This window comes from Megalobrama amblycephala, linkage group LG7 (genome assembly GCF_018812025.1).
Source record: "Megalobrama amblycephala isolate DHTTF-2021 linkage group LG7, ASM1881202v1, whole genome shotgun sequence".
In the NCBI taxonomy this organism is placed as follows: domain Eukaryota; kingdom Metazoa; phylum Chordata; class Actinopteri; order Cypriniformes; family Xenocyprididae; genus Megalobrama; species Megalobrama amblycephala.
In genome coordinates, this window is record NC_063050.1 from 15,268,825 (window position 1) to 15,291,620 (window position 22,796).

General features: G+C 35.4%; 1 protein-coding gene across 1 annotated transcript in view; it reads right to left on the reverse strand.

The window, feature by feature from the left end:
• Window positions 1-22,796, reverse strand: part of LOC125273125 (protocadherin Fat 1-like) — a 184,278-nt gene that overhangs the window by 63,887 nt on the left and 97,595 nt on the right. Inside the window, exons 15-19 of the mRNA XM_048198393.1 lie at window positions 19,357-20,307; window positions 18,474-18,599; window positions 18,124-18,375; window positions 17,924-18,022; window positions 17,337-17,509 (exon numbers count right to left, since the gene is read on the reverse strand). Coding sequence (XP_048054350.1) covers window positions 17,337-17,509; window positions 17,924-18,022; window positions 18,124-18,375; window positions 18,474-18,599; window positions 19,357-20,307 — 1,601 coding nt within the window. The remainder of the gene's footprint in view (window positions 1-17,336; window positions 17,510-17,923; window positions 18,023-18,123; window positions 18,376-18,473; window positions 18,600-19,356; window positions 20,308-22,796) is intronic.

The following is a 22,796-nucleotide window of genomic DNA, read 5'->3' on the forward strand; positions in this document are numbered from 1 at the left end:
TTTCGTTCGTATAAAATGTATGAATACTCAAAACCAGAGAGCCGTTAAACTCTTTCAACGGCTCTGCTTCGTCTTAGTTCTGAATGGTGACGTGGTGCGCAATGACAGTTGGGTAATTTTACCTCTCTACTTCCTGTGAAGTGATGTATCGATGTTCCCTTATTCCCTATGCCGTTCGCAGTGCCCTTCGAACGGAACATGTTCGCTCCCTTCGGAATGGAATCTCACTTAAGATGGCGAAATACCCTGTGAAGTCCACTTCGCAGTCCACTTACGGTCGAATGGAACGCACCTAAAGTTGAACATTCTTCAACTCGAGGCGACCAGAAAAAAACGCCGAGCTCTCAGTGCTTAAACGTTAAAAAGACGCTCAGCGCCTTGTTATGAACGGAAACGGGCCGTTCCCATTGAAAACTATTGAAATAGTATGCTAGCAGCCGGAAAAAATGCTTTAGTGGACACAAGGCCTAAGTTCTGTTATGTAACAGTCGGGATCATTAATATGTATGACCCCAATATTTGCATATATTCCAGCCCATGTTCAAGGCATTAGACAAGGAAAGGCAGTATTAACGTCTGGATCTGTGCACAGACAAGGTAAGCCAGCAAGAACAACAGCGAAAAATGGCAGATGGAGCAACAATAACTGACATGATCCATGATTACATGATATTTTTAGTGATATTTGTAAATTGTCTTTCTAAATGCTTCATTAGCATGTTGCTAATGTACTGTTAAATGTGGTTAAAGTTACTATCGTTTCTTACTGTATTCACGGAGACAAGAGAGCCGTCGTTATTTTCATTTTTAAACATGTGCAGTCTGTATAATGCATAAACAACTTCATTCTTTATAAATCTCTCCAACAGTGTAGAATTAGCAGTTAGCCACAGAGCATAGCCTCAAACTCATACAGAATCAAACGTAAACATCAAAATAAATACTTTACTCACATAATTCGAAGCATGCATACAGCATGCATGACGAACATCTTGTAAAGATCCATTTGAGGGTTATATTAGCTGTGTGAACTTTGTAAATGGACTGTAATATAGTCGAGAGCTCGTGTGGCAGGGAGCACGCGATTTAAAGGGGCGGTGCTGCCAAAATCAGTGTATAGTTAATGATGCCCCAAAATAGGCAGTTAAAAAAAATAATTTAAAAAAATCTATGGGGTATTTTGAGCTGAAACTTCACAGACACATTCAGGGGACACCTTAGACTTATATTACATCTTGTGAAAAAGCATTATTGGGCACCTTTAAGCATGCAGTTGCTGATTTTAGTTTTTTTTTTGTTTGTTTGTTTGTTTTTTTACATTTTTACAATCTGACCATGCATCTTATTACAGATTGAGGCACACACACACACACACACACACACACACAAACATTATTTTGCAGTATTCTACTGTGATAAATGCTATTTTCGATTAGCATTGCATTGTCAATATACTTTATTCTTATGAAAATACTTGAGATGATGAGTCTAACTTTAATGAGTCTATCTTGTTCTTTCTGTGAGGGCGCCCTTGGCTTTAAGTATGATTTAAAACATACATTACTGCAATAATCAAATTCAGTTTAAATTATAATAATAATATAGTAAAAACAATTTTTAATAAAGTAAACAACAACAACAATAACAACAACAACCTTGCATCACAATAAGTCTATTGTGATTGTCAAATACGGTAACTAAACATAATTGCATTAAGTTTAGTGACAACTTGTTACAAAGTTTACATGGTACAATGACTGGTAGAAGGAGCCATGATTGTCTTTGCATGGGATTCTGATTCAGCTTCAGTGCTCCACTTCCAGCAGTAAACTGATTTTGGACACGGACATATCCAGCTGCCCAGTTTTTGTCTTAAGTTGGACTGATCGGACAAATCCATTTTTTATCAGGTTAGTTATTCTTCCCATCAACCAGGAGCCGCGAAGAGCTACAGGATCCTTGATAGCCACAATGTCTCCCACTTTAAAACTTCTTCATGGTTTTATCCATTTCTGTCTCTCTTGTAATGTAATGGTAAATATTCCCTTACCCATCGTTTCCAGAAGAGATCTGACAAGTATTGTGCCTGTCTCCATCTTTTTTTGATGTACAAATCTCCTTCATCGAAAAACTCCTGGAATCATTAATGGTTTAGACTTTAGGAGGAGAATATGATTAGGTGTAAGTGCCTTAAGATCATTCACATCATTAGAGGCTTTCGTAATGGGACGGGCATTAAGGATTGCTTCTATCTCACACAAAAGAGTTTGAAAGGTTTCATCATCCATAGATTGTTATCTAATGGTTGAATACAACACGCTTTTTTAACAAGCCGAATGAGCCTCTACCAAATTCCACCAATGTGAGACCTGGCAGGAGGGTTGAATATCCACTTAAGTCCCTTTGATGACAATGCATGCTGGATCTTGTTATGGTCTAACCCAGCTACTGCTTCCCTCAGCTCCCGCTCAGCTCCAACAAAATTTGTATCATTACCTGATCTCAACTGAGCAACTTGACCATGACGACACACAAACTGGCGAATGGCATTAATACAGGAGTCGGTATTTAAAGTATAAGCCATTTCAAAATGTACAGCCCTATTTACCATGCAAGTGAAAATCACCCCATAGCATTGAACCATTTCTCTACCTTTCTTGATTTCAATGGGCCCAAAGTAGTCAACACCAACATTTATCCATTAATTTATGAAGAAATGATAACATATAATTTCTTCCTGCATGGCCCAATTGCTGATGCACATGCTTCAAGATAAGTTGATAAATAGCCTGGTCTTTAGACAAAATAACTGAATGTCTTTCTTCCTCTAGCATGGCAGCCCTAGCAAGTCTCCCTCCAACTCTCAAAAGACCATTTTCCAGCACTGGATCAAGCTTAAAGATGTCAATCTTCTTCTTTACTGTAGCTCCTGCCTTCAGTGCAGCAATCTCATCAGAAAATCTCTCCTGTTGATAATACTGAATGATCATGAACATGAGTTCATCAACAGTCAATGATTTGACATCCATTTTGGCCTTTTTTTTTTCTTGATGCATGAAGTTTATTTGATTCAGTGCTTTGAACATCCTTTCCTGCAGCAGTAAATACTTGTAAAGCTTTCCTCTGTTTTACAAGCTGCAAATGCATCTCCTTTACCGCTACAGAGAGTCTTGCAAAATCAGAAAAATAGCTTAGAAACTGACTGGTAGGAGACTTTGAAACCTGACAGGTAAAGGCATGTGCAGTGCACTTTGACCTCTGGGTCATCTGGAGGTATTGACAACTGATTCATGTTGGATGTGGGCCATTCTTCTTCTTCCTTACAAAGAAAATCAGGCACCTTAAGCCATGTTTTTCATGCTAAAAATTGAAAGTGAAATTGCGAATTGCTTCCTTTCCCTCATCCTTGGCTTTTTTAATAAGGGATACTCATCTACTGGGGAAAGAGATTCCGTGAGTTAAAACTCTCTTCACATCCCGATAGCAATCAATAACAGAAGTGGTGTAAATATTAAAAAATGTACATATATCTTCTGTGGAAGTATCAGGATCAAAAAATGTTCATGCAATCATTGCATTCGGTCTGAATACAATGTCCTACTTCCTGTCAACATATGTATTTCCATATCCGGATACTGGATATCTGTATACTCCATTTGACCATGTACGTGAACACAGGTGGTTGATGCACTTTGCTCCGCCTGACCTGCAGAGGGAGCTATAGAGTGCATTAGCGCCCCCCTCCTCTTTCAGCATTTCAATATTTTTCCATTCATTTGTTAAAGTCTTTGTTAATTATTATAAGCCATGAACCAAGACAACCAGCAACAAGGTGAAACATAACATTATAAACTTTGATTTGAAGCAAAAAAGTTTTCAAAACTAGGACAAAAAGACAAAACTACAAGAGGGAAAGAACTACAATCCCATGAAGTATTGCAAGATAGCATAATCAAATTAAAAATGATGGAGAAATATAATTTTATATATATGTATGTATCTATATGTATATATCTCTATTAACAACCTTGTAGCTCACAGTAGGGCTGTCTTTTAAGGTTTTTAAGTTATTGTTAAAAATCTATTTCTCTATGGAGAAAATTAATAAATTAATGAACCCTCAGGAGTTATGGATCATAAACTTAATTTTAACCAAAGTCTATAGATATACAAAGACAGTTCACTCCTATTACTTATGAATGGGAGAAACTGCAATTCTCAATATGGCGTAATATGTCCCGCTTTATAAATAAAAGAGCCAATCACTGATTGGTAAAGTCATTGTGTCACTGCAGCTGCCGTTGGAAGCTCCACTTCCCACAGAAACCTGAGACTTGTTATAGTCTTTAGTTTGTCGTTTCATCAATGTGCTTTACTTTTTATTTCATTAAGTTCCATTGCCGCTCTGGATTCTGGGTTTCTGTTAACAAAGAAAGAAACATGTTTAGTCAAATATCTCAGAAAATACAATGCATAAGAATATGGGAACTAATGCATATTTTGTATTTGAGAACAATCTTTTACTAATGAGTTTAACTGACTGTACACTGTCAGAAATAGGGGTACAGTAGGAGCCCATTTCTGTCCCCCAAGGTACAATCTACACTAACGTACCCCATAGGGCTTATTATTGGACCTCAAGGTACATGTTTGTACCTTTTTGAGGGCCAAAAAGGTACATATATGTTCCCAAGCATTAAAAGGTACATATATGTATCGTTTCTTTTAAAGGTTAAGGTACAATATCAAGAGACAGCCTCTGCTAAGCCATTTTTTTTGTAAAAGTTGTTGTTTAAAGATTTTAATGATATATAAAGTTGTTGTTTAAAGATTTTAATGATATATCATTCAAATCTTTAAACAACAACTTTTACAAAAAAAAAAAAAAAATGGCTTAGCAGAGGCTGTCCATCTTGCCGGGTGTTAAAAAGTAACACTGAAGCAGTGTTAAAGTTAATGAGATAATTGATTGATGATTGAGTGATGATTGACAGTTAGTGGAGACACCTGATGTTAATAAGCAGAATCACTGAAGGAAAGAGAGAAAAAAGGTGTTAATTAATGGAATGTTTCATTTCAGGTCACCATGAAAGAGGTCAGCGTTTGCTTTAGTTGGGCTCTTGACTCTTTACCTTTTATTAATTTTTCTCTGGTTGTTCCAACTTTGTGTTTGTAAAGCACATTTGTTATGGTCAGAGAAAATATGATGATGATTTAATCATCATGTGATGGCCTGATGTTGTTTAGAGTTTAAATCTCTGACCGTGTGCTTGTTTTTTTAGTATTAATGATTTTAGTCCTGTGATTTTACAGCTTGAGATCCAACAGCAGAATGAGATTATTATTATTAAGAATATATAAAGTGAAAAACATGATAACTCTCTAGCAATTACTGAAGTCATTGTAAACTTTTGATGTTTTTGTACAGTAATTCCTTATGATATATTTGGTAACACTTAAGTAATTACTAGTGGGTTACCATGATCTTCACTTTAGAATACTGATCCAAATAAGAAGTATTTACTTTAGAGTTATATAGTAACTCTTGAACTATTACTATCCAATACTTTACAAAAACCTCAAAAGTTTACAATTACTCCAGTAGTTACTAGAGAGTTATCATGCTTTTCACTTTAGAATACTGATCCAAATAATTAGTAATTCCTTCTTAAGTATTTGGTAATACTTCAGTCATTACTAGTGGTTTACCAAGACCTTTACTTTAGAATTAATTATACATTATTCATTATTCACATTAATTACGAACATGTATATAGTAGTTCTCTAGAATGTATAAAAAAAAACAGTAGTTACTGATTAGCTAATAGTGAAATACCACCTTCAACTGAGCACTATTACTTACTAATTCATTCATCAGAGTTACTTGTTAGTTAATAGTAGTTACTAGAGTGTTAATAATGCATTACTCATTTGTTCCTGTGTAGTTATTCATTAATGAAGGATCAGTATTCTAAAGTGTTACCAATTAATGTTAATAAATAGAGTCAAGAGCCCAACTAAAGGAAATGCTTTTCACCATCATGGTGACTTCAAACTAAACTTTCATTAAAACATTAACATCTAAACATCTGTTAATTCTCAATAAGAACTTTTGTTGATGTATGACAGAAATCAAACTGGTTAATAATAAGTGTAATAATGTTTAATGGCTGGAAGTCAGTTGTAGTTGTTGTGTCTCTCTCTTTTTCTCTTGTTGTTTCTTCAGTGATTCTGCTTATTAACATCAGGTGTCTCCACTAATTGTCAATCATCACTCAATCATCAATCAATTATCTCATTAACTTTAACACGCTTCAGTGTTACTTTTTAACACCCGGCAAGATGGACTCATATGGAATGTTTAAAAATGTGAAAAGCCAATTTTGTCCCCTTTTTGAAGGGTCAATTTTTGTACTGTTAAATAAAGGTACAAAATTGTCACCAAAGGTACAAAACTGGTCTCTTCAGGTACAAATCACAAGGGTACAAATTTGTATACAGCCCCAGTGACAAGCCATTGTACCCCTAAAGGTACAATTATGTACTTTATTTTCTGAGAGTGTTAATTAAAATAAAAACCGCATGCATGATAAGTCTAAAATAAGTAGACAAATGTTAAGTAGATTAAATAGAGCATGTGACTGACTCTGAAGGTGATTGACCCCTAATGTATTTCTATGGATTTTGATATTATTATAATTATTATTATTATTAACAGTTAAGTTCTTTTTGAGAATTGACAGAGGTTTGATTGAAAATATTTGGTTACCATTATGGTGATCAGTGCTTCCTTTAGTTGGGCAGTCGCTCTTGGTCTCTATGTTAAGATTATGTTAAACACTTTGTAATTGTATTTACAAAAATTTATACAAATAAGACATCAGATAAGAGCAGTCTGGTGATAGAATAAATAATATACTATCACCATTATAAATAATAAAATCTAATTCATTATTAAGTTATTTTAACAACAGTACTTTCATGCAACAGATCAGGCATTTTGGATTAAAATATTAAACACACTTGGAGAAAAGAAAAATTTTGTCAATTTTGCCAATTTTGTACTGTTAAATAAAGGTACAAAACTGGTCTCTTAAGGTACAAATCACAAGGTTACAAATTTGTACCCTTGAGGGTACAGCCCCAGTGACAAGCCAGTGTACCCCTAAAGGTACAATTATGTACTTTATTTTCTGAGATTGTATCAGATCTTTAGCTATTTTGGCACTTACGTGTTAAAGTTAGCAAAGGTGTCAAGACTCAATTTCCTTTCAGGTACAGGTACATTTTCATGTAAATTTTGGCTCAATAATTTTTCCTGTTTCTTTTTCCTGAGGAAGCAAAAAATATATATACATTAAAACTACTTAACCAACCATATTAATTTTCTTCACTGTGAAAAAATTACCCCTAAAACACGATCAGTTTTCAAAGTCAACATGAAACGTTATTGTATTACTTTAAAGATAAATGATATGACATTACTGTATTACCTACAAGAGTTAACTAAAACAATAATCAAATCAGTGGCACAACTACTGACAGTTCAGGCTGAACAAAAGGAATAAATTAACCAAATTAAAAAAAAATAATAATTTTGACTTAATGTTGATTTTAGGGTTCCTTTTTTCATTTAGAAATTCTTTTCAGGTCAGTTGACCAGAACTAAGTTGATTCTGTATCAAAAACAAAAAATAATCCAGCCTATTGTTTAACAGTCAAAGAAAAGTGATAGAAAACCTGCAGTTGCATACACAGTACTAACTTACTTCACATTATAGATAACCGTTGACACAATATTTACGATGCTAATAGCCAGCACAACCCCGAGAGCGATGAGAGTAATTGTGACTCCTTGACCGGGACCTTCAGGGTTTCCAGGACTGTCCTCCACTTTGATTTCCAAACCAGGACCAAAAACCCTCTCCAGTTCAGATGTTAAAGCTTTGAGCTCAGTGTTCAGTTTCCTGTGGGAGTGAACATATTTCAGATGCTGCACATAACTCTCTCGACCTAATTATATAGAACAGATGTAATACATAAAGTTTAATAAATTAAAATTAAATAAATAACATCTAGGGATTGTGACTTTATGTGTGGTCATGCTCTTGCCACGTAATTTCCCTTACTGGTTTCCTTGCATGAACATGGTTGATAAACCAATAGCCTCATGGGCAGTTGTATTTAAAATGAATGCACTCAAATCATTTTCATAATTGCTCTAAATTATAACTGATTTAATCTAAATAACTGATATTCGTTCAACTTACTCTTTGACCTCTGTGGCTTTGATGACAGCTCCACTGGAGTCCATGGCAATGAAACTGACATAAGTTTTGTCAGTAGATTCTCTGAGAATGGAGCGCATCTCATTCCCATCCTCAGCTCTCACACTGAGGATTTTCACAGTCCAGCCTAAAACTTTCTTCATGGAACTGAGAAAATGAAAACACTATCAGATGGTGCAAAGAACACAAAAAGAGGAGGTAGCAAGAAATGCTAATGCAACATTCAATACAATTTTGATGTCCAGAAAGGTAGTTAAAAACATGGTTAAAATAATCAGCGTGACTACAGTGGTTCAACCTTAATGTTATGAAGCAACAAGAATATTTTTTGTGCTCTGAAACAAAACAAAAATAATGACTTTATTCAACAATTTGAACCATCGTCATTCATAGTGAACTCAGTGAGGCTTCCTTATTTATGTCTGAACGGCAACACAATATTGACCGAAGCTGAACACATGAGCAGCACAATGCATGCATGAGATGCTTATGCATGATCTGGCCAATAATAAGCCAGCATTCACACTATATTAACCATGTTTTTGTATATTAACCATGTATATATATACATATATATATATAAAAAAAAAAAAAAAAAAAAAAAAAAAACATATATTCTCATTTGTGTTCTGAAGCTGAAGGAAGGTCTTAAAGGTGTGGAACGACATGAGGGTGAGTAATTAATGACAGAATTTTCATTTTTTGGTCTTTAAGCTCTCAGTCTCTGTCAGTTCTTGATCTTTGATTGTTTAATGTTAATGTGTTGTGGTTTTGTTTCCTCTTAGTTATTCTGCTGTTTATTGTTTTGATTCTTGGATTAAGGACTATTTGAGTATCAGTGACATTTTGTGGAAAAGAACTGTATGAACTTTTCATTTTGAGTTCCAGTGAAAACATAACAGCACAATGGTTTGCAATGTCATGAAATTATTGATTTTTAAATTTATTTTTGGGTTAATCATTCATTAACCTCAACCTAGCACTTTGGACATTTTGACCCAGAGAGGATTTTCTTTTTCTGAAACTTACTGACTAACTTACACAGGGTTTAACAACTTCGGTAAAAAAAAAAAAAAAAAGAAAAAGAAAAAAAAAGAAAAGAAAAAAGATGGGTTACAGTTGTGGTATTTTCAGTCATAAATGACCGGCTTGCAAAAAAATTGCTCTTACATAATACATACATACATCTTTTTTTTATATAAAATTGTTTTATTTCAGTTAGCACAGATTTTGTATTTTGTTTCGGAACTTTGATTGTTGGCCTCATTGATCTGAGCTTATGCACCCAAGTTTTTTAGGTGAATACGTTTTTTAAGTGAACTTTTTCCCTTTAAAGACTGAGGTGCATAAACTCAGATTAATGAGGCCTGCAATCAATCAGTTCCATTTAATTTCACAAATGGAAACGCTCTTATTCTATCTCAATAACACAATGTTTCAATAATGAACAGAGATCACTCACTCTTCCATATCTGGTATCATCTTCTCCACTGTGTATACGGGCTGGTTTAGAGAGATTACTGTGACGCTGTCATGATGAACACTTTGCTTCATTTCGATCTGCAGGTAACAAACACAAGAATCTTACTTTTGCAATGACTGCTCTGTGTTCCTGCTCCATTCTAAATCAAAATGCCATTCAATAGTGTTGCAGTACTCAAGACCAGTCTTGAGACCATTTGTTAAAGGTCTTGTCTTGGTCTCCACCACATTTGTACTCGGTTTTGTCTTGGGCTCAGACTAAGAGGATTTTATTTCAAGACCGGTTAAGACCACAACTGCAGGGATATCACTAAATTGTTGGTGCATTGTATGAATGATTTATTATCATCATTTACTGCAATTGGAAATGGAAAACTTCCTGCTTCAATCCAATCAATAACTTTGATTTCTTTTGTAACCGTTGGCACACGTCAGAAATCAATGAGGAATTGTGTCAAAAATGACACCAAAATTAATACAAATTCCCACAAAATTGAAGAATTAATTGCAAAAAGGTACTTGTATGAGATCTTACTTTTTATATTATAATATATGATATGCTTAAAATCACAACAGCGAGAGAACGGGTTTCACGAATACAGGTGCTGGTCATATAATTAGAATATCATCAAAAAGTTGATTTATTTCACTAATTCCATTCAAAAAGTGAAACTTGTATATTATATTCATTCATTACACACAGACTGATATATTTCAAATGTTTATTTCTTTTAATTTTGATGATTATAACTAACAACTAAGGAAAATCCCAAATTCAGTATCTATTGTGAAGAGGGTATGCGATATGCCAGACCCAACAATGCAGAAGAGCTGAAGGCCACTATCAGAGCAACCTGGGCTCTCATAACACCTGAGCAGTGCCACAGACTGATCGACTCCATGCCACGCCGCATTGCTGCAGTAATTCAGGCAAAAGGAGCCCCAAGTATTGAGTGCTGTACATGCTCATACTTTTCATGTTCATACTTTTCAGTTGGCCAAGATTTGTAAAAATCCTTTCTTTGTATTGGTCTTAAGTAATATTCTAATTTTCTGAGATACTGAATTTGGGATTTTCCTTAGTTGTCAGTTATAATCATCAAAATTAAAAGAAATAAACATTTGAAATATATCAGTTTCACTTTTTGAATGGAATAAAAGTTTCACTTTTTGAATGGAATTAGTGAAATAAATCAACTTTTTGATGATATTCTAATTATATGACCAGCACCTGTATTAAAGCATGATTGCAAACATGATATTTTGTACAAAATTATGTTCAATAAACAAAATTGTATTTTTAAAACATTACTCAACATTATTTAGGCAGTTGTAATTGTACTATCTCAACTTCCATGCCCCCGCTGCAGTACAAAGATTAATTTTGTTGTTAGCGAGTTCATTTGATTGATCATAGCAAGCAATGATTGAAACAACGTTAACCGCATTGAATCAATATCACTTTTGCACTCGCAATTAATGTTCTTGCACTCTCAGAAAATGAAAACTACAACTGACTTAAAGCCACACAGCCTGAAATCAACTGAAGATAAAAGAAGACATTAAATGTCTCAAGATCTCAGCAGAAGTTCTTTTTGAGAATTAACAGGTTTAGATGTTGATGTTTTACTGAAAATGTTTGTCACCATTTTGGTGGTCAGTGTTGTAGTAAACACTATTACAAAGACCACTAATTCTCACAAAAAGTCAAGAGTGAAACTGCCCAACTAAAGGAAATACTGACCACCAAAATGGTGACCAAACATTTTCAATAAAACATCAACATCTGAACCTGTTAATTCTCAAAAAGAACTTCTGCTGAGATCTTGAAAGATTTAATGTCTTCTTTTATCTTCAGTTGATTTCAGGCTGTGTGGCTTTAAGTCAGTTGTAGTTGTGTTTCATTTTCTGAGAGTGCAAGCATGATGTTGAACCAATATTACATTGTAACCCTGATTCAATGCCATTTCCATTGATTTTTGTTGAAATTTCAACATTTTTTCAACATTAATTGAGGGCGCAAAAGTCATATTGATTCAATGCGGTTAACGTTGACACATTAACACTGATTTAACATTGTTTCGATCATTGTTTGCTATCTGGGTTATTATTCTAATTGTATTATTTGACTAAATATAAGACATTTCTTAGGCAGTAAATGTGGATCTTTTAGATGAATTTGAGGAGTGCTGGTCTGGTCTTGACTCGGTCTCACCATGCCTTGGTCTCGGTGGTGGTCCTGACTACAACACTTCCATTCATGCTTCTTTCATACTGTTTAAAGCAGTATTTTAATACAGTAATGTAAAAGCTTTCTCTTTTTTTCTCTGTGTTTCTGCTTACCTGTACTGTTGTAGTTGTGGAAAGTCCATGTTTATCAGTGGCTTTAACATGAAAGGTGGACAAATTGTCTCTAAAACTGGATGCATCCAGTACATAGATCTGACCAGTGTTTGGCTCCACATCCAGCAGAGTTGTGGACTCCTGCAGGGAATACTGCAGTTCTGAGCTCTCGCCCACATCAGGGTCCCATGCCTGAGGGATACACAACGATATTTTAACCACATTTAAAGAAAAAAGAAAAAAAGAAAAAAAATCAACAAATAGGATTAATAATTCAAGTTTATTGACAGTAATGAAATACACTGTTAGACCTTGTCTGTAATCTACATTATGTTACTGTAAAGATAACCATTCACTAAATTAAAAACTCATTAACTAATTTCATTTGCAGAAACCGACTGCCATAAATTGTCCCACTGCCATTTAAATTTATAAACTAATATTTATAATATTTTAAGCATGTGAGCATTTTATTACTGTGAACATATTTCATTAGTGTCCACAGAAAATATCTTAAACAAAGAGATCACTAGCAACAACACAACCATCATCTCTTAAATATAGCAACACGCAACACATCATCAACATTTCTTTATCTTCTCCTGAACTTAAGCACAGGCTCTACTCTTCAGCACAATGGTGACACACAAAACTCAATTTTACAGTAAACTACTGGCAACAGTGTTGCCAGTATTCAACTGTTTCTTAACTTACAGTTTGTTACTGTTAAAATATATTTTGTGGGTATGTCTTTTTATCTTACACCTTTAACCCTTTCAACCCCACAGGAACATCCTCTAGTGTCCACACTACAAAGAGTAAAAGTAACATTGATGCTGTGTTGCAATAATTAAGTGAATGTGTAAGTGATGATTGAGCATTTATGATGAACACCTGCTGTTAACAAGCAGAATCATCAAAGAGAAGAGGAACAACAAGAACAGAAAAAAGGAGATGAGCAGAAAAACAACTACAACTGTCTTAAAGTCATTACAGATTATTACTCTTCTAACTAACCAGTTTGACTTTATTTCTAGAAGTTCTTATTGAGAATTAACAGAAGTTTAGATGTTGATGTTTAATTGAAAATGTTTGGTTTGATGTCACTATTGAGGAGATCAGTGTTTGCTTTAGTTGAGATCTTGCCACTGTGAAACTACAGTATGAGTTCCAACAACAATTTGTTACAATAAAGAACTTTTTTAAACACCCTGCAAAAAACAAAACAAAAAAAACAATCACATATATCAAAAATTAGCACATCAATCTCAACAATGGTGGCAATAAAAAAGGACCGTTCAGCTGCATAATTTATTCATGCTGCAGTGCATGCTGGGTGTTTTGTATTATGCTGGCATCCAGCATGCATTGTGACATGACATCTTTAAATGTCACCATTGTTGAGATTCCTATTCTGATTTTTGATGTCTCTAAAGAATGCAGTGCCTTATGTACTACATGACTTCAATATTTTTTCTAAATAAATGATTACTGAAACATTGCTGGATCTCATGCTTTTAAATCACAGACAAAGTATCATCAATAAATATAAAATACCCATGATATCAAAGATTAGAAAAGAGATCAGTGAATTAGACAAGCCCAAGACTACAACAGCCAAAAACACCTTATCAACTTCCAGTTTGCTTTTTCTTGCTATAACAAATGTATTTTATAAACACTCCGTTAAAGCAGCCAGAGAAAGTTAATGTCAAAGAGTGAAGAGCCCAAATAAAGCAGACACTGGTCACCGCGATGGTGACTACAAACTTAATTATTTTCAATAAAACATCAACATCCATATCTGTTAATTCTCAACAAGAACTTCTGTACATGTATGAAAGAAATAATGTCAAACAGGTTTGTAAACTGGTTTGACACTCAGTGTGGCTGAAGTCAGTTGTAATTCTTGTGTTTCTGTTCGTGTCTTTTTTCTGGTCTTGTTTCTCTGTCCTTCAGTGATTCTGCTTATCAGGTGTTCATCAGTGTCTGAATTCACTCACTTCTTTTCATTCTCTCTGTCAAGTGGACTATATTAGTGAACTAATGTAGGGAATAGTGAATGAGGGTATAGGTGTGATTTAGAACACAGCCTCTGACTGTCGACTTTGAGCGATGTTAACTCACAGTATATTCCTGTATTCTACTTTCTTGAAAAAAACAAATATTACCCAGAATGCATTTTCTACAGAATATTACTATTTTAATGGAAAATGGTTTGTTACTGTCAGAATTTGGCCATTTTTCTACAGCAAGGTCTAACAATGTATCACAAAATAAACAAAAAAAATGAAATAACTCAATACACATGAAAGTATTTAATAATTTAAGACATTTTTCTTTATATAAAACCTTTTTGGCATAAAGTGTTCTTTTAAATTGTCCCAAGAATCCTAGGGTTCTATAGAACCCCAATGAACCTTTTTTTTTCTTCTAAGAGTGGCTTAGATGCTTTGGGGTCAAACATTTCAGACATTTTTATATGTCAGGAGAAAAAAGTAAGTCTAAGGGTTTAAACAAATCACTGGCCCTTTAGTATGAGCAATGGCAACAGAAACAGTGATGTTTGCTTTATCCTCAGGTCATTATAGATCTGAGTACATCCACTGCATTCATAACTGATATCTATACCCAGCCACCATTAATACACACTTACCTGGACCTTCACTAAAGAAAATTTGTATGGAGAGACACTGAAAATGTCTGCTGTATATATTTCAGCATCAAACACAGGAGCCTCATTCACATTCTCAACCTGAACACTGACCTGAGGATAGTATGAGAAAGAAAGTCATAATTATCTGTGATTCATTTTAAGAAGAGAAACTTTGGCTTTGACATGCTTAGGCCAAAAACATTCTCTATAAGTATACAAAGCTACACAAGCTTGTGTCATTGCATGTCAGAATGCAAATGCAAAACAAATTGCTTTCCCAATTAACGCAAATTTTATATTTGTAATATAAATATACATTATGCATTAACATAAATTGCATACTTGTGTAGAGTTTGTTTCTGGTCTTAATTTGAAGTAAGTATTGTACCATTGTCTCTGCAGTGTTTGGAGGAGTTCTGGAGTCTATGGCCTCTACTGTGAGGATGTACCACTCCTCTTCCTCCTTGTCCAGCGGTCTGAGAGCTTTTATGGTTCCCTCACCATCCACAGAGAAGACATCCTCGTGTGACTTCATGTTATATCTGACCATAACCACTGGATCACCTGTTAATGCCCTGACCTTGCCCACTATTGACGCCTCAGGTTCATTCTCTTTAATTGTGAATTTGTAGGAGGAGCTTTCAAAAGCCACAGTCTCAGTGAAAATGGCAATTTTGAAATAGATCAAAACTACAAAAAAGAAATCAGAAGAAATCATAAAATTGAGATTTGAATACTGAAAATAATAATTGCTTATTTTATATACATTGTTTTAACACGAGATTTACTAAAAGAAATTATGCAAACCAAACCCAAACCTTCAGCAGATTCTGGTGGTGTTCCATGATCTGTCGCTATAGCAGTAAGGGTTAGCAGTGTGTCTTCTGTTACCCCGCTAAGGTCAGAGGTCAAAGTGATGTCTCCTGTTTCAGCATCCAGTGTGACCATTGAGGAGTCTTTAGAGAACCTACAGAAAGACAACATTCATGCATCTGTCTTAAAGGTGTCATGTAGGGAAGTGTGTTCATGTGTAACCCCTCTGGTTCAAACTGTCTACTCTAACCCAGCTAACAGAATTTTGTTATAAGAACGTTCTCTAAATATTCAGTGTTGGTTCTGGGAACATTAAAAACATCCAGTTTTCTTGACGTTACAGGAACATTTTTATAAGGTATAATGTTTCTCAAACGTTCTTTCAACTTAATTTTGATCTAAAATTCAACATTGTAGGAATGTTGATTTGTAACATTCCAAGAACATGAAAATGTCCAGTTTCCTTAATGTTAGTAGAATGTTATTTATGATGTTCCTGAAACATTCTTTCAATCATTCAAACACCTGCTGTGAACAAACACTGAAAGAAAGAGAAATAAGAACACAAACTAAAACTTTCTTCAGCCACAGCCTTAGATGAACTGAAGATAAAAGACATTACATTTCTGAAGATCTGATTAAACAACTCCACAAACAGCATTACCAGCTTCACTTATTACTAACCAGATTGACTTTATTTTTGTCACAGGTCTACAGAAGCTCTTATTGAGAATTAACAGAAGTTTAGATGTTTTGTTTGAGGTCACCATCATGGAGGTTGGTGGCTGCTGTAGTTGAGCTCTTGAGCCCTGACTTTTATAGAACTACTTGTTTATCAGCAATTGCAGGTATTTTCAAAAAACATTTTTTCATTGATAATGAAACTCAACATGTCTGTTTAATAACAGACAAATAACTAACTAAAACTAACTAACTTGTTAACTAAAGAAATTGAATTTCTGTATTAAACTCAACCAATGTGAAAAATACAATTTATAACACTGTCATTGTTAACTTTTTGTTTAAAACATTGTTTTGTGTCATTTATACACTCACAGACATCAACATTCGGCATATGAAACACAACAATGGTGACATGCTTCATGCCAGCATACAAAATACATTCAAGGCTCCCAGCATGAATTCCGACATGAATAAATTATACAGCTGATTTAAAAAAAAAAAATTTATTGTCACCATTGTTGAGGTTTGTATGATGACTGCTGATGTCTAAGTAGTTTTTGCCAATCCACCATAAATCGGCCTATGCTCAGCATGTGTTTGAATGATTGAAAGAATGTTTCAGGAACATTGTATTAACCTTTAAATAACATTCTATTAACATTAAGGAAACTTTTATCTATATTTTTATTATTATCTTGGAATGTTGAATTTTAGATCAAAATTAAGTTGAAAGAACGTTTGAGGAGCATTATACCTTATAAAAACATTCTTGAAACGTCAAGAAAACTGGACGTTTTTAATGTTCCCAGAACCAACACTGAATATTTAGAGAATGTTCTTATGATAAAATTTTCTTAGCTGGGAAGTAACCCAGGTCTGCTGGAATGGTAGTTGGATACTCTAACAAGGAGGCTAAAGACCTCAGTCTCTAATGTCGGTCACTAGAGCACCTCTTGAGATCAGGGGAATGAGATTTACTCGCACAGCTCTTACCGGCCCATGTCCATTACACATGGTTTTGCCTTTATATTATTGATCATAAAAAAATGGAAGTTTAGTCTTAAGCTTACCTGTAACTAATAAGTGCGTTGCTTCCAGCATCTTTATCTGTGGCCGAGAGCGTCAGCAGCACATCTCCAACCTTGGCGTCTTTAACCAGAATGCTTTTGCTGTAGGTGTCGGAGCTGAAAACTGGAGCGTTGTCATTGACATCTGTGATACTGACCCTCACTGTGGTGATGTTCTGCAGAAAATGAAACCAAACCACAATTTTGTAGTACAGACTAAAAGTTCATATTTGCGTTGTCTAATATCAAGCTTAAGGACTGTATTAGAGTCAGGAATCCAGAGCTTTTAATATTGACAGAGTTAGATCCACAGTGCAACTTCCCAGCTAACAGAATTTTGTTATAAGAATGCTCTCTAAATATTCAGTGTTGGTTTCAAAGATTTGATTCCATGAAGCTTGAAAACACTGGAAAACCAAGCAACATGTTCTATCTTGGAAAACGGTTTCTATCCTAGCAGATATTTACACTCTGATTTCTGTATATTGCATAAAGCCTGATGTTCAGATTGACTTCTTTCTGTACAATCGCAAAACTGAATTGACATACAAAGTGACATTAGGGAAATCGTAAAAATAATAAGAAATTACATTTCCCTGTGGCATCCCATGATCCACAACAACAATGATCACATCGTACAAATCCTGTGTCTCTCGATCCAGCTCATTGACAGCTAGAAGAGTCCCATCCTAAAGAGCAGAAGGATTTATTATTATTATTATTATTATTATTTAAATAAGATCTGAACATCTGACAATACATTGCCATGTTTATAGGTCAAGGTCCTCACCTCTCTGAATCTGAATATTTCACTGTGTGAGTATGTAGTGATGGTGACACGTCCGTTGTCTCCAATATCAGCATCTGTGGCTAAGATTTCACACACCTCTCTAGGTGATGAGCGTGTGTATGCACCTTCCTGAATCTCAATGGTCTCTGGGAAAGGAAGGAATTGTGGGTTGTTGTCGTTGACGTCCAGAACAGTGATGATGACCTGAGCTGTGGAGCTTAAACCATCGACAGGCCGGTCTACAGCTATTACCTGAGAAAGACAATACAAACATGCCATCCAGAATGAAAAGTCATACTGAACATTTTGTAAATAGTTGGATTTAAGAAATGAATGTGATTGCTTTATACCTCTATATTGTAATTGTCTACAGTTTCTCTATCCAAGGTGGCGTCGCTCCGGAGTGATATTACTCCCTGACTGTTGATAATGAAGGTATCGCTATCCATGACAAAATAACCTTTAGAGAATCCTCCCTGTTTGGAAAGAAAATTAGAAATGGTAACACAGTTAACAGAATTTTGTTATAAGAACATTCTCTAATATTCAGTGTTGGTTTTCTTGACGTTAGAGGAATGTTTTTATAAGGTATAATGTTCCTCAAATGTTCTTTCAACTTAATTTTGATCTAAAATTCAACATTCTAAGAAGTTGATTAGTAACATTCCAAGAACATGAAAATGTCCAGTTTCCTTAATGTTAGTAGAATGTTATTTAAAGGTTAGTATGATGTTCCTGAAATATTCTTTCAATCATTCAAACACCTGCTGTGAACAAACACTGAAAGAAAGAGAAATAAGAACACAAACTACAACTTTCTTCAGCCACAGCCTTAGATGAACTGAAGATAAAAGACATTTTATTTCTGTCACACGTCTACGGAAGTTCTTATTGAAAATTATGTTTTAGATGTTGATGTCTTATTGAAAATGTTTAGTTTGGAGTCACCATCATGGAGATCAGTGTTTGTTTTAGTTGAGCTCTTGACCCTTGACTTTTGTTGAGGTGCTTCTTTATCTTTATCAGAGGTTGCAATTTTTTATGTTCCCAGAACCAACACTGAATATTTAGAGAACGTTCTTATACCAAAATTCTGTTAGCTGGGAAGTACCCGTATATCACAACAAACTAGGTATGTTGGCTTGACAAAGCCTTACATGAAAGTTTACATGGTTAATATGAAGGTTATTTAGGTCTTGTGTAGTTTACATATGTCTGCTTTACTTCTCTCACCTCATCCTCATCTGTAACCTCCAAAGATACCAGAGCAGTTCCACCTGCAAGGTTTTCATAGACGGATACATCGTACTGGTCCTTACTGAACACAGGAGCTTTATCGTTCACGTCCTCCACCCACACCGTTACAGTAGCACTGCTAGTGAGAACAGGGATTCCTCCATCTCGTACCTCCACTTCTAGATTGTAACGCTTAGCTTTTCCATAATCCAGCTTTTCAGCAAGGCTTATGGATCCAGACTCTGCATCAATGATAAAGACGGGTGATGTTGAAGAAGGCTCCTGTATGACAATGTGATAGGTCACGATAGCATTTGCTCCATCATCCTTGTCTGTTGCCATGGCATCTAACACGGCTGTTCCTACTTCAGCATGCTCAGACACTGTGATCTCATACTGTTGTCTGGAAAATATAGGAGCATTGTCATTAATGTCAGTCACGGAGATGTCCAGAGTGGTGGTGGTGGAGCGTGAGGGGCGACCCTGATCTTGGGCAGTGATCTCTAAGTGGTACACATCTTGGGTCTCCCTGTCAAGGGGAGCTACTAGAGTTATCACTCCTGTTTCCTGGTCCACACTAAACCTCCCAGCACCTCCCATGAGAGTGTACCACACTTCTCCATTAAACCCTGCATCTGCATCTGTGGCTGTAGTGGAAGTTACATCATCTCCCACCGTGTGATCCTCTGGTACTGAGACAGGAGCTAGGTGACTTATAAAAACTGGACTGTTGTCATTGATATCCAGCACCTCAACCAGGACTGATGCCTCGTCCCGGTTAGTTCCATCTGATATCGACAGCTGCACAGTGTAGCTGCTCTTCTCCTCAAAGTCCAGTTTGACTTTGGTCGAGAGAACACCTGTATCCTGGTTTATGGAGAACTTGTCAGCTTCAGTCTCAACTGTTAATATGACAGGAACAATAGGATCAAAGGACAGGAAGTCCACCTGTGAACGAGAGAGCACACATTGATTTATGATTACACTGTAGTTTACATATTTTGTGTCAATATTGCATAAAAAATTTGCATAAGAATTTATGTTTTACACATATTATGTTTAGTTTTAAAATGAACACAACCTGTGTATTTGTTCACAGCATCAACACAATCTGTGCAGCCAAGAACACCTGTAATGTGTTAGTATTACACATTTACACAACTTTGTGTTAATTTCCAAGGTGAAGACCAGGGGCCGTATTCACAAAACATCTTAAGGCTAAAAGTAGCTCCTAAATTGCCGATTATAGGAGAAACTCTTAAAAATAATGAGCGTGTCAGTCTTAATTTTAGGAGTCCTAAATTTTTGCTCTAAGAGTATTTCACAAAGCATTTTAGCACACTAAAACTAGCTCCTAAATCTGTGAAACGTTAGGAGTAGTCAAGAGGACTCCTATCGAAATAATGTTAAATCAATGTTAATGTGTCAACGTTAACATCATTGAATCAATATCACTTTTGCACCCTCAATTAATGTTGAAAAAATTTTGAAATTCCAATAAAAAAATCAATGGTAGTGGCATTGAATCAGTGTTTGAATAGAGTAAAAAATTAATAAATAATAAGCGTATTTGGTGTGCTGTCCAAAGGGATCGAGGGCTCCGAGCTTGGAATTTATCCCAAACCCAAAGTTATCTCCGTATCCCCAGCTGAGAGTGAGGGACGGGGTGGTGGAGGGATGCAGAAAACTGTCGAAGTAACTATAGGCGAGTCGGCTCTCGCCTGTGTATATATTCCTCCTTTCGAGCTGATTAGAAAGACCATTTGAATGTGTTTCTCCTAAACTTTGTTTATAAAACATAATTTGTCACTTGCATTGTGCATTCTCTTGAGATGAAGACATCCTAGAGGCGGACAATTAACTGTAATATACTTTAATTAGTTTTAATTAGTGACACTTGGCCTACATTTTAAAACCTTTATTTGAATATGACAACATTTTTATTAAAAATATTTATTTGAATATGGCAACATTTGTATTTTAAGCATGACACCTCATTCTACAAAGAGCCTTTGAAAAACATATTTAACGGCTCTGATTCTACAATATTTCTATGATTTAATTGCTGACTCCTCCCCCATCAGCCAATCACTGTGTGTTTACTCCATTGCAACGAGGTCAACCCCGCCCTTACTCTTAGCTTAAGACTTCTCTCTATTCCTTAGTAAAAGTTTGTCTCAGCAGCTTTGTGAATAGGTTTTAAGAGAACTTTTACTGCTATTTAGGAGAACTCTTAGTGGTAAGATAAAATGTTTCGTGAATACGGCCCCAGACCTCCAAAACCAAGACCATTCAAGACCAGAGGTGTGGCTGAGACCAGACCTTCCAAGACCAAAACCAGACAATTCAATCCAATCAAGATAATGAATTAATTGTGTGACTATTGAACATTAGTGATGAGCACCTGCTGTTAAAGGTGCTACAGAGGATCTTTTAGTCGACTGAGAAACCAAAGACTGTTACTGAGTTTTTGAAATGAGCGCATGCGTAAGAACAACCCCCCTCCTTCACAGCACCCCCCTCCTTCACTTTTGAGGGAACGCCTCGTGCACGAGTATTGGAACACGAGTGTTTACCACCGGCATTCGCTGTGTCGTGGATTCATTATGTCGGACTCACCGCAGGTAACTCATAATCTGCAGTTGTTACTCCTGTCTCCTGACAAAAACATTGCATGCGGCGCCTGTAGAGTGTGGAAAGTTACTGGAGAGCGCAGCCACGCTCGTCTCTCACAAGGAACGTCACGGCAGTGATTGAAAAGCCAGAGGGCCAATCGTTTAAATGATTGGCTGATGTTTTTAGGGCCCTACCTCGTGCACAGATGATGTATATTAGTATTATTCCTTTCAGTGCACCTAATAAATAGTTATTTATCAGTTAGTAAAGACAGTTTCAAGTAATATTGCAAAAATGTATAAAACAAAACATCCTCTTTAGCACCTTTAACAAACAGAATCACCAAAGGAGAAAATCACAATTTTAAGTCACCATCATGGAGATCAGGGTTTAGTTAGTTGGGCTCTTGACCCTTGACTATTTAATATTAGATTTTGTTTGGCTGCTGTTACTGAGCTATACAGACACGCAAAGAGAAAAGATGATCAGGTGGTGTTGGTTATGTTTTCACATATCCATTAATTGACCTGAATCTCTGAGTTAGATTTACATGAATAATTACAGCAGCACTGTGATTCAACAGCAGAAGATCAGCTGTTTCAATATAATCTGAAAAATTTCTCAAAAGTTGTTGATTTAAAAGGCACACACAAACATCAAGAATCAGCCTGTGAATCTCAACAATGGTGACAAGCAACATATTCTGATAAACAGATCAACTCTGAACATTAGAAAACAAGCTACTAAAAAGTCACATAAACAGAAAAAAATAAAATAGTGAGAATAAAGGAAATTACTAAGACAATTCAGCTCATAATTTA